General features: G+C 43.7%; 1 protein-coding gene across 3 annotated transcripts in view; it reads right to left on the bottom strand.

Annotated features, from left to right (window-relative positions):
• The window catches only part of WNT2 (Wnt family member 2), a 59,121-nt gene extending 48,574 nt beyond the window's left edge, over positions 1–10,547 (bottom strand). For 2 of the 3 annotated variants that reach the window (XM_072652958.1, XM_072652960.1), the window contains exons 1-2: positions 8,558–10,547; positions 5,290–5,513 (exon numbers count right to left, since the gene is read on the bottom strand). In XM_072652958.1, coding sequence (XP_072509059.1) covers positions 5,290–5,513; positions 8,558–8,640 — 307 coding nt within the window. In that variant the 5' untranslated portion in view covers positions 8,641–10,547. Of the gene's footprint in view, positions 1–5,289; positions 5,514–8,131; positions 8,310–8,557 lie in introns of all 3 variants that reach the window. The other variant, XM_072652959.1, reaches the window with a different exon arrangement.
• Between the last annotated feature and the right edge of the window lie 2,063 nt (positions 10,548–12,610).

The following is a 12,610-nucleotide window of genomic DNA, read 5'->3' as shown; positions in this document are numbered from 1 at the left end:
GCTTCTGCTACTGACAGATACTAGCTATGCAACCAGTGGCAAGTCACTGAACCTCTCAGTGCCCTAGGCCAGAGATATCAAATGCTCAACAGAAAATAGATTAAAATAAAGCAAGTTAAAGCACAATACAACATTTTTGTTGTTGTTCAGCCATGACCCCATTTGGAGTTTCTTAGTGAAGACACTGGAATAGTTTGCTCTTTACTTCTCCTGTTCATTTTACAGATGAGGAAACTGAGGCCAACAGGGTTCAGTGATTTGCCCAGGGTCATACAGCTAGTAAAGGTCTAAACTCAGGTATTCCTGACTCCAGGCCTGGCACACTATTGACTTCACCACCTAGCTACCTGGTATCTCTATTTTACTAACGATAAAGTATAAGCTCATTAATAGTAAGCAACTTAATTGTAAGTGATTTTGTGGCAATCACAACTCAGGTCTCCTTCTTAAAGTTTAGGGAGCTCACAAATGTGTGACGAAAGAACACTGGTGACGGTGGTTGTTTAAGAACGGTACTCCTGAGAGCATATGCTTTTTGATATCACCACCAAATAATTTTTAATCCAAGCATCTTGTGAACAAATCAAAATATACTAAGAGTGTGTGTGTGTTTGTGTGTGTGTGTGCATGTGCATGTATACACAAGGCTGTGGATATGTGTCCTAAGAGATGTGATAAAGGAGAGATGTTCTAAGCAGTGTATACATTAATTGTTGGATGGAAGAAAAATTATTTTAATAGAACCAAACTGATCTCCCTTCCCCCCCAAATATTTCCAAAGATAATCACATTCTAAAGATGTGCCTTCTTATTCATATACACATAAATTGTATCATCTTAATGGCACATATCTAGAGGTATGTTTATTTAAACAAAACATTGGGAAAATGGACTGGATTTTTCATTTTCTTTTGTGTATTTTCATGTCCTGTTGACACAGTTTTAAGATGTTTTGCATTTAGTGCCTTAAATGAATCACTAAAAAGCTATGAATTTATGCATGTGACTTTGTGACAATATAACATTGAATTTCTGATCCTCTGCTGAGGAAAAAAAAAAAGGTATTCCTTTCAAATCTGTTAAAAGTTGTAAATCCCCAATCTTTTGAATGCTTAAGTAGTAAGAGTTTAGTAATTCCAGAATAACTTTTGGATTTTTTTCTAGTTTTAGAAAATTATCCTACCAAAATGTAGTTGAAGAAAGTAGATCAAATATTTATTAAAGGCAAATAAACATAGTACATGGAAAATTATCTAATTGTGAATTTAAGAATAAACTTCAAGGAGTTAGAGCTAAAAAGTTTTGACTGCCTTCACTGGAATCTATGCTGTAAAGACAGCATGGCTCAAAATTTTCAGATTTTGAGGTTTTCTTGTAACAATATTCTGGCCATCACTAATTTGTCAGTTTTCACCTACAGTTCCCTAAACTGCTCCCCTTACCTGATACAGTGCCTAGCAAAGAGTCATGTGTACATGAAGTGGGAGGTGAATAAAGGTTTGTGAAATGAGTGAATTAATGAAAAGCCCCTAAACATCCTCTCCACAAAATCCTTTGTAGGCTCTGATTCCTTGGAGCAAAAGGAAACTTTCTGGCTCCCCTAGAAAGATGGAATCTTCCCACATTTTGTGTGTCCCTCTCATATAAACAATTTCGCTCTCTGACTTTACTATCTATCTAGTTGGTGACAGCTAAGTGGCTCAGTGGATAGAACACTAGACAGGGAGTCAGGAAGTCCTGAGTTTAAATTTGACCTCAGACATTAGTTGCATGACTCTGGGAAAGTCCTTTAACCTCTGTTTATCTCAGTTTCCTCATCTGTCAAATGGGGATAATAACGCATCTGTCTCCCAGGGTTGTTTAGAAGATCAAATGAGACAATACTGGTGAATCATTTTGCAAATGTTAAAGCACCATGTGAATGTTGGCTATGATACTATAAATACAACAACTCTCAGACCTCTTCACAGTCTGAGAGGGGAACTTCTCATCAAACAATTAATTGTTAAAATTTTTGGATGGCTTCAATGGAATTTCATGATTATTTCCAGAATATGCCATTTCAGGCCAAATTCTGCCCTCCCATATTCAACACGAAATCCTCTTTGAGTTGAACGGGAATGAGGGTGAGTATATAAGGATGGAATCTGGCCTTCTGTGGAGAGAAGGAAGAAACATAGTCTCATGTGAATATTCTATCTTTTGTGCTTTTTATTCAATTAATTTAGCTTTATCTGAAAAAATCTGAAGCTATTAGAGTAAAAACAAAAATTATGTTAGATCTTCGACTAGATTGATCTATCCACTTGTCTTCCTCTTTTCCAAGCCCAGCATTCACCGAAATGAAGTTATTGGCAAGATTTATTCAAAGTATTTTATGAACGAATCCTCTAGCTTATATAAATACACTATTGTTGGAAACCAACGATCAAAAACTACCTCTATTTAGCTTTATTTGTGGTCTGAAAGTTTCTACACTATGGAGATTTCTGAAAGCATTATCATAAACTCAGCTTTTAATTGGAATGACTTTACAAACATTATATGAATTGGCACATTGTAATGGAGAATGTTTGTAAATACTCTGGATAAGAAAAAGCCCACTAAACCTTGAATTTAATTACTACTTGAAGGCATTCCCATAATATAGCTCATAATTCCTCATGCTGGCATCAGCACCTACGAACTTTTTTTTTTTTTTGGACAGGGATCAGAACTTTTATTGATTCATTGGTGAGTTAATCTAGGTGAAACCTTGAAATACCATTCAGCTGAAATTGCTGTAAACCTTTTAAAAATTTGCTGCATCATATCGAAACTCCAAAAGGAATGCAGAAGGATATAGTTCTTACAATATCTCAGTAAATTAGCTCTAGGGATGCACTAACAGTGAGCATATCACTCCCTTGGGGGATTTTACAGCCATTCAGCTATGCATTTGGCCTCATAAAACCCTAGGGGTGTGATGAATACATGATAGAAACACCCTCTGTTAAGTATTACAGAGTGTACAGCCTGGATGATTTTCCTAGGCATGGGAGGGGAGGGGGCTGTGTGCATAAGGTGGGCAGGGCACAAACAAGTGCAAAATTTCCCGTTTCAGTTATTTACACATAGGATACTTTGCTTTTGGTCAGATTTCCAAATGGCAGCATTTTGTGGAGAAACCTAAATATTTCGATTGACCTAAGAAAGAGGATCTTAACGAGATAAAAGTTCTGATGATCATCCTCCCTTTATTTGTAGCTAGGAAGTTTCTGAGCTTCTTAAAAACAACACACACACATATATACACACCATTATATCATTAAAAAATCATTAAGTAAGGTCCCATCTACAAGTCTATAACTTAATTTAGAGAAAGGCTCATAGGCTTAGTAGCAGATGGGAAAATCAATAGTATTGAGTGGTTAGTAAAAAAACAACAGAATTTGTTTGAAAGTAATCTAAAGATCTGACACAGTGCTCTCATTTTACACACAAGAAAACATACTCATAGAGGTTAAGTAAGTGACTAGTCCAAAGTCACACAGAGTTTTTGTTGAGTTGTTTTAGTCATGTCTGACTCTTCATGACCCCAGTTGAGGTTTTCTTGGCAAAGATACTAGAGTGGCTTGTCATCTGCTTCTCCAGCTCATTTTACAGATGAAGAAAATGAGGCGAATAGGGTAAGTGATTTGCCCAGGGTCACACAGCTAAGAAGTGTATGAGGCCAGATTTGAACTCAGGAAGATGAGTCTTCCTGACTCTAGCCACTCTATCCACTGTGGCCCCAGTTGCCCTGGCCCTGTCAGCAAACAGCAGAGTCTATATTTGAACCCAGAACTTTTCATTATAGATCCAATGCATTTTGCCTTTCTCTTCTATATTGTTGAATCCCTGGTGCCAAGCACTATGGCACACAGTAGGAACTTAATGATTGATTGATGGTTTAGTTGCCTTGTTAGTAAAATGGGAGTGAGAACACAATCTTTCTTTGTATAGGATGACAGTGAGGAGGAGAACCCAATCTAAGTATGCGTTAAGCATTATAAGAACACTTGCTATAGAAAAGGCAGCATGGTATGGTTGAAAACCCAAGCTTGTACAAAACCCATGGCATTGAACTTGTAGTCAGGCTATAGTTCAAGGTCCAGCTTGGTCACTATACTGCCATCAGCAAATTATTTAGTCTCTCAACCTGCTTTCTAATCTGTGTGTGTTCATCCTTTGTTGCCGAAGAAGGCCATGCCACCAGAGAAATGATAACATGACTTGCACTTGACTTTGTTTTGAGTGAGGGAGGGCTGTGCAGGTCACCAGCCTCACTTCTCCTCCAGAGCCATCTTAATCCAGTGACCAGATGTTCATCAGGATGACTGGAGATGACCTAGAATGAGGCAATTGGGGTTAAGTGACTTGCCCAAGGTCACACAGCTAGTGAGTGCCAAGTGTTTGAGGTGAGATTTAAACTCAGATCCTCCTGACTCCTGCACTGGTGCTCTATCCACTGCACCAGCTAGTTGCCCCTGCTTTCTAATCTATAGAATGAGGAAAACAATACTTGAGCCAGGAGTCTCACAGAAAGTACTTTGTTGGCTGTAAAAGGTTAAATCAACAGGAGATGTTATAATGAACACTAATGAATGCTGCAGTGGGCAGGTAGGTAGTGAGGTAGATAAAGCTCCGCACCTGGAATCAGGAAGACTCATCTTCATGAGTTCAAATCCTGCCTCAGACCCTTCTTAGCTAGGTGACCCTGGGACTCAGTTTCCTCATCTGTCATATGAGCTGGAGATGGAAAGGAGATGGAAAGGAGAAACCATTCCAGCATCTTTGCCGAGAAAACCCCAAATGGATCATGAAGAGTTGGACATGAATGAAATGACTACAATAAAAACAGTAACAGTATGAATTCCAAACAGGGACACCTCTACATTCCAGTGAATTGGAATCACCCTGATCCTTTGCTTATATGTCCCTTTAGGAGACCAAAGCTATAGAAAGAAGAGGCAAGAAATCCAAATGGGACACTATAGTCCTGAGGATGAAGGAAAATGCCTCTGTATGGTATAAGGTATAGAACTCAGGGCTGGATGCCCTGATGCCAACACTAATTAGGTGTGAAGTATTAGGTTGGGCAAGTCACCTAACCAACTAAAATCTATTTCCTCGTCTGTCAAATGGGTTGCTGTTCAAGGAAGATGAAATCAAATTTGTCCGCATGATTTGAAAAGTGTACAAAATACCATCTGAATGCAAGGAAGAACATGATGAAGTTGGTGCCCTCTGACAGTGGAAGGAACTTACTTCGGAGAAGGACCTTGCCAAAGAGATTGTGATCTCGATCTAGGGTGTGGCAATTCCAGCGGTGCTGTCGAAACTGGTGCTGACACTCTGCAGTCCACTCTGCCACCCCCAGGCCAATGGAGCGCATCACCTCTGGGTGCCGGTGGCACAGCTGACGTTGGCGGCTGACCAGGCCTGGCACGTTGTCACACATGACCCTTGAGGAGCCCACAGCTCTCATGTACCTGCAGGCAGCAAACAGGAAAGAGAGCAACTAGGGAACAAGTGGGCATGATTGGGATCTCCTGAGGGAGAACTCCATAGAAAGGGTATCAAAAGAACCATGTTAAAATGTAATTGGGAAACAGTTAACAAAGTAAATAAAAATATAATAGGATGGGGATAATGTTAATCTGTGATTTTAAAGTCAACGCAGTCTGTAGGAATCCTAATGTACCAGTTGGTGGCCCCTGTTCCTATCTGAGTTTGACATCTGAACTCTGACTGACTCCAAGGAAGTGTGGCTAGTTACCAGGCAAGGAGTCAATCCAAAGGGAAAAAAGATTTACTTAAGGATACCTGCAAAAATCAAGATTGGAAGGTTTAAATTTTTGTTACTTTGGGTCAGAAGAACTCAAAGTACTTTTCACATACATGCTTCTTGAAAAATGGAGCAAATAGTGTAATGAAATGGCCATTGGATAAGAGTCAGGAAATTGGAGTTTTTTTAGTTGAAGCTCTGTCTTAACTAACGGTATGACCTTGTAAACATTATTAGGAAGACTCAGTTTTCTACTCTGTAAATCAACGGGGCTGGATTCTAGTGTCCCTTCTTAGTCTAATGCAGCTCTGGACTTGAAGTCAAGGGACCTGAATTTAAACCTCATTTCTGCTGTTTACTTGTCAAGTCACCTAGCAACTCTTAGTCTATTAATCTGTAAAATGGGAATGATAACAGCAATTAACATTCACATAGTGTTTAGTATGCATCAGACAGTGTTAAGTGCTTTACACTTATCATCTCATATGGTAATAATGATAATTGTCTTATACCTACCGCAAAGGGTTATTGTGAGGAAAGTGTTTCATATTAAGTCCTAAAGTGACTTATCTTCTCATTACTTACTGGATAACATGAGTGATAATGAAGTAATCTGGGAAAACAAATCTAGGGTCCTAGAGCATTACATGGAAAGAATGTGGAATTTGGAGTCAGAGAATTTAGTTTCAAAGATGAGCTCTTCCATTTATAATCCGATCTTGGGTAAATTGCCTAATCTTTCTGGGACTCATTTTCCATCCCTGTAAAATGAAGGGTTGGACTAATTGACTGTTGACGTCCCTTGAATCTGTGTTGTCTTTTCTTCAGAAGCTAACTGGAAGCCCACCAATAGAGACTTGGGCATTCACTGTGAAGGAAGATGTTTTGGATGGGGTAGGGAGCGGAGGACAAAGGAGACATATAATGTATTCTTGGGAGAAAGCTTAAGAGGGTCTCAATAATGCTCTTAGAGGAGAAAACGGTGCTCAGGCTCTGTTTGGGGAAAATCTGTCTTTGAGAACATCTTCTCTCTCCTACCAAAGGCTAATAAAATATTTTAGAAATTTGCTGCATCTGTGTTAAATGATGCAAAATCATTATGATTATAGACATAGCCTTCTATTGTTGCTGAAGACCCAGCTTTAAATGTCCATTTTACAGCTTATTTGTTTTCTTTAAAAGACAGTCTTCACTATAAAGAAAAGACCAACAAACTTGTTCTATTGTTTTTAAGGATATGAAATATTTGGAAGAATCAAACTGAATGTTATAGCTCGGGTAAAGGACTTTTGAAAAGAAACTTTAACAAAAATTAAATTACATCATCATCTGTACCCAGATGTTCTCTATTAGTAGTGAACTGTTTAGAAAGGTACCTTTCATATAACCCAAGCTGCCATAGGTGTCTTTTGAAGCGATCAAACAGGGAAAATGTCTTTTTCTTGTATTTTCATTATTTTATATGATCATAAAATTGTTGAAGCTGTGACTTCCAAAAATATATATTTAAGTGACAGCTAAGAGACAACGTGACAAAAAGCTGTAGCAATAAATAATGTTTATACACCTATGGAAACAGAAATAGTCATTTATTGAAAAATGGCTAGTCTGATAAATCAATCTTTGATCCTATGTCAGCAATGTCAAGGCTAAACGCTTTTCCCATTCTAAGTGGTTTTAAGCCGGAACTGAACTCCTCTTCCCATCAACAGTTTGGACTTGTTGGTTTGAAGATCTCCAGTCATCTCCCTCCTCTATTCCTTTATTGGGTTTGAGAAAAGCTAGGTTTTTCAGATCCTTTATAAATAGAGCAAGATAACGGTCTTTCTGACCCTTCCCATTTCTGTTCTTAAACTTATTAGTTGCAGGGACATAAAGGGGTTTTTAACTATGGAGTCTTTAAATAGTAGAGGACTGGGGTAGGGAAAGGCTTTCCCCCACTGGAACATCTGTCTAGGGATCCGAAGACCTAGTGCCACTAAACGTCATTTTTTTTTTTTTTATATGGACCGAAGACTGACTTTTCAAAGCTCAGAACCAAAATTCTGTATGTTATGGCTTTGCAAAAGATTGCCTTGATTAAAAAAAAAAATTAAAAGACCTTTGGTTGAAAGATGGAGTGGGGGTAGTCACCTCTGCCTTGAGGCAACAAACTCAAATCTGAATAGTGAGTTTCTGCCCGATTAAGGCAAGGGCATTAGGAATTTGGAAGAACACGAATGATGCAGAAACACTCATTGAGGGTTCCTCGGGCTAAAATGAAGCCCAGCCTCAGTCGACCCTTCAGGTTTTTTGGAGCTTAATAACCATGGCTGTACTCACACAGAGAGACGCACACAGACACACACGTATGTGTCAGAGATTCGGTTAGTCTTTTCTCCCCACAGGATGTGAATTTGACTCATTTTGCTGCCTTTATCCTGGATCCAAATAAACCAACATCCGATCACTCTTTCGAGCAAGAATTTGGCTTTTTCCAGGTTGTCAAAGCCGGAATGATCTGTCGGGGAAGAGCGAAGGGGCGCAGGATGGGGACGTGTCGTGGGAAAAGAAGGGGTCTGAGGCTGGACTGCAGCTGGGAGGGATGGGGGGGAGGCGAGCGGGGAATTTGAGATCCGCCATCAGTCAGTCTCTGACCGGGAGAAAGCCCCCAGAAAAGAAGGGTCTCCCTGGCCCAGGACTGTGCCAGCTCCCCTCTTCCAAAAATCACATCGAGTAAAGGAAGTCCTTGTCAAGTGCTGAACTTACCACCATGAAGAGCTGACTTGTGGGGTTACCCAGGATAAGATCAGAGGAACAGAAAGCCAGATTCCAAAGAGAGAGGAGTTCATATTAAACACCCTTCAGTCCACATCAGGTCAGACACAACGTGCGTGCGGGGTCCATGCCATGGAACAGAAACACTCCGCAGCCGCTGCGGGGAGAGCGTCTCCAGCCCCGTCCCGTCCCGTCCCGTCACGGCAGCCTACTTCTCCCCCGCCCCCTTCTCGCGTCTGCGAGTGGCGAGACTCACTGATAAGTTTCGCACGGAGAGGGAGTGAGCGAGCTCAAGGTCAGGGATGACCTCCAGCCCCGAGTGAGCGCCTCACCCTGAAGCGGACTCCCAGGCTGCGGGGAGAAGGGACCGCACGAGGAGGGCACGTCTTCTTCCCTTCGGGGCCCCTGTTTCCATTCTCCTCTTCTCCCCAGCCTGAGCGCAGGCACGGCTGTGGAGATGAGGAGGGTTCTGCTTACACACTGGGTGGGTGGCTTTTTTTAAAGCTCTGATGGATGAAATGATGTCAAGAGACGTTCAGGGTAGGGGTGGGGGTGGGGGTGGACAAGGAGGGGAGGAAGGGGGAAACACCTCTAACTAGACTCGGAAAACCGGAGGAGGCCGGCAGTCACCTTACAGTCCCGTTACAGAGAACAAGTCCAGCAGCTCCAACCTCCTGGTTTGGTGTAAGGCTGGGTGGAATGCACCGGCTGGAAAGAGGAGACACCCCCAGCCTTCCTGCAAACAGAAATCTCCTGGGCGTGATTTGCACCGACGCGAGGGGGTAGGGAAGGGGCGGGGGTCCACACAAACCCTGGTCGTAGAGGGGCAAACAGGCAAGCAGACAGGTAGATGGACAGAGACAGGCTGGCAGAGAGAAAGCCAAAACAGACAGGAAAGCAGACAGGCAGACAGGACGGTAGAGACAAGTAATTCGGTGAATTTTTATCTGTGCATTCATCTCCTTAAAGCTTAGAGCTAGGGACTGGTTTTTTTTTTTTCTGCAGTCTCCAAGCCTAACCTAAATGCTTGGCAACATGTTTAATACATGTTCCTAGAATTAAAGAATTAAGAACTAAGAGATAGAAGGAATGATTGTGGAACCTGTAGACCTAGCCCAGAATGCTTGGCAAGCAATAGGTGCTCAGTTTACGTACCTAGAAGGAAAGAATTAAGAGGTAGGAATGAATGGCTGTGGAACCTAACATTGTTTAGGGATAGGAAACGAAGAAAGGCAATGTGGACTCCATCTTCAGCATCGTCTTTAATAGCGCCCAAAGGTTTCTCAGCAGTGAGCACAGTATCCCGTTAGCCTGGCCTTTCTGACCCCCTCCCAACTTTCGCCGGTCAATAATGGTCGGCCAGTTAGCGTCTTCCCACACCTGGTTCTGGAGTCGGTCACTGACGTGCCAGGAGAACAACCCCAGGACGTGAAGGAGCCCTGCTCCCCAAACGCTGCGCCCCACCCCGGAGGTGTGAAGTGGGGGGAGGGCGGGGGTTGTCCTCCTCTGAGGCTTGGTTCATGCCTCTGTGAACCCGAGCGTTCGGGGCGGGGGAGGGGGCCATCCTGAAGAAGAGTCGTTAGTCATCTTCAGGAAAGGAAGGTGAACCACTCGCCACGTCCGGGAAAGAGTTGGGTGTTTCAGCACTCTCTCCGAAGATTCCCTGGGCTTTTCCTGGGGCATGTGTGTAGTCGGGGCGGGGGAGGGGGCCGGGGGGGCGGAAGAAGGGACGAGACCCCCCTGGGGCCACCCAGAGAGCGCTCAAGGAAGGGGGAGGAGGACTGCAGTTTTATCTGGTATTGTTCCCGGGGCGTGGGGACTTGGAGATAGAAAGACAATAGGAAGAGCTCTGTGCTGCGGGGTCCCTGCGGGGTGCGCTGGGGTGTCATTCCTCCCCAGGAGGCCGGCCTGAGCAAGAGCAGAAGAGGGTGGGCGCTGTAGGATGAGGGTGGGCTGGGACCTCTCGAGGATGGGGGCGTGAATCACCACGAAGCCAAAAACCTGGAAGATGCTGTCAGCGCAGCTCGCGCCCCCTCTCCCCCCGCCCGGCCCCGGTCAGGTTCCGGCCCCTCCCAGGCTGACCCAGATACATCCACATTTGGGTCCGGAAAGGGAGGGGAGGGAAACGAGGACCGCGCCACCCACGACTCTGGGAAGAGCAGGGCTCCGCGCCAGGGCCGCTCCGTATCGCTCCGGCGAGACCCAAGGGAAGTGCTGGTCGGTATGCGCCGGCTGGAGAGGGCGGAGGAAATGCGGCCGGGCTCCCTCCAGAGGAAGCGAGCCGCCCGGCTGGGGGGGAAGGGGCTGGCGGGGTGGCCGCCGCCGCCACCGACCTAGGCTAGCCGGTGCCCACTCCTCCTCGGCCACCCCCACCCTGCTTCGTCCCCGACAGCAACACCCAGACACTCTAAAGTTCCAAGGGAACAGAAGGCTGTACGGTCCAGAGCGGGACGGGAAGCACCGCCCTCCCCTATCCCCCTAGGACTTTGCTCCCCAGTAGCCTAGAAGGGACGGGGGGCAGTTTGGGGCGCTGGACATGCCCCACGTGACAATCATGAACTTAAAATTCTATTCTGTGTAGTGAAAAGCCAGGCAAGCCTTGACTAAAAGACAAGCCTCCCTCAGGCGTGCGTTTCTGCTCTCACAGCCGTGGGGAATCAAAGATGATGGGGCGTTTAACGATCTGTTTAAAAGCCCTTCCCCTCCGCCTAAGATTACTGAATGACCATGGGACTGGCCCTCCCTCAGTTACTGTGCGGCTCCACGGAATGACCTAAACCTGAAACAGACCTCCTGGAAAAGAAATCCTTTAACTGATTAAATCCACTCCCGATTGCATCCTAGGGGCAGAAAAAGTTGCCACGTGTCAGGGAGGGCCAAAATCTGGCTTGGTGAATAGTATAAGGTTGAAATAGCTAGAAAGGCAAGCTCCAGATGTGGGTAAAGGTTCACCCAAATACCTCTTCTTGACCTTAGAGGGAGTCTAGATCAGATCATTTGTGCCTTCCACATGGAAAGAATTCCACCTCTAGCATTCTCTACCCCTCATTCTGTTTAAAACCCATGTAATCTCCTATCTAGGCCAGTAGATGTTTGCTCTGCTATGTCCACCCTTCTTGGCCAGTCATCTTTTCCAATATTATAAAAGCAAATGGGAGACCCAACTATGAATAATATGGAATGTGAGCCTTCCCCACCAACCTTTTAACTCTTGGGCCAGAGTGGAATGCCACACTAGTGAATCTTTCACTTTTCTGTTGTGGATTTTCAGCAAAAGGGAAGATCCCTGACAAATAATCCAGTCTTGACATCTCAATAGGAAAATGGGATATGCCATATGTCCTCATCTCTAAAGTGTTGTCTACTTTGGTTTGGCCCCTAGTAGATGACTAGATCTTTGAGAAAGAAAGGGAATTTTCAGAAAGGGTGGCAGCTTATCTCCATCAAAATGCAACATTTCTGCACATTTCAGTATACCCCAGTGACAAATCTTAGTGGTTACTGTAACAGCTCATTTACCGTATGTAGAAACCAATTCTTTTCTGGAGATTGATATTAGCTTATTTTCAACTCCAGTACAGCAACGTACCCAGATGAGTCAAGTCTACTTTCTTAGTTAAAGCCATTGTTTGTTTAGGCTCCCAAGTCAAAGGGAGACCTACTAATTTGCCACCAGAACCATCACCACCTTTAGAACATGTAGAGTTGCTACATCAACTAGTCAAATTTGCCTTTCCCAATTCTCATTGGCATCTTGGACTGTGAATACTAATTTATCTGATTCCAAAGCTCAGTATCTCCAATTCTGAAGAATCTTTAGGAGAATATTTTCTATACTATCTAACTAGTCAAAGTGAGATGAGAATAAAGCCCACCCTTACTTTGTAATGCTGTCCATATGCTTGTGAGTCTGAATGGCATCGTACAAATGCCAGTGATGGGACAACCTATAAGCAAAAACATGAATTTGGCAAAACCAGAATCTCTATCTTCCCTTTCTCGGTCCCTTTCTTCTTCAGGCATACAAGCCCATATAGGATTACT

This window comes from Notamacropus eugenii, chromosome 3 (assembly GCF_028372415.1).
Source record: "Notamacropus eugenii isolate mMacEug1 chromosome 3, mMacEug1.pri_v2, whole genome shotgun sequence".
NCBI classification, from domain to species: Eukaryota; Metazoa; Chordata; class Mammalia; order Diprotodontia; family Macropodidae; genus Notamacropus; species Notamacropus eugenii.
The sequence above is the reverse complement of the archived record's forward strand: the minus strand, read 5'-3'. Positions and strand labels throughout refer to the sequence as shown.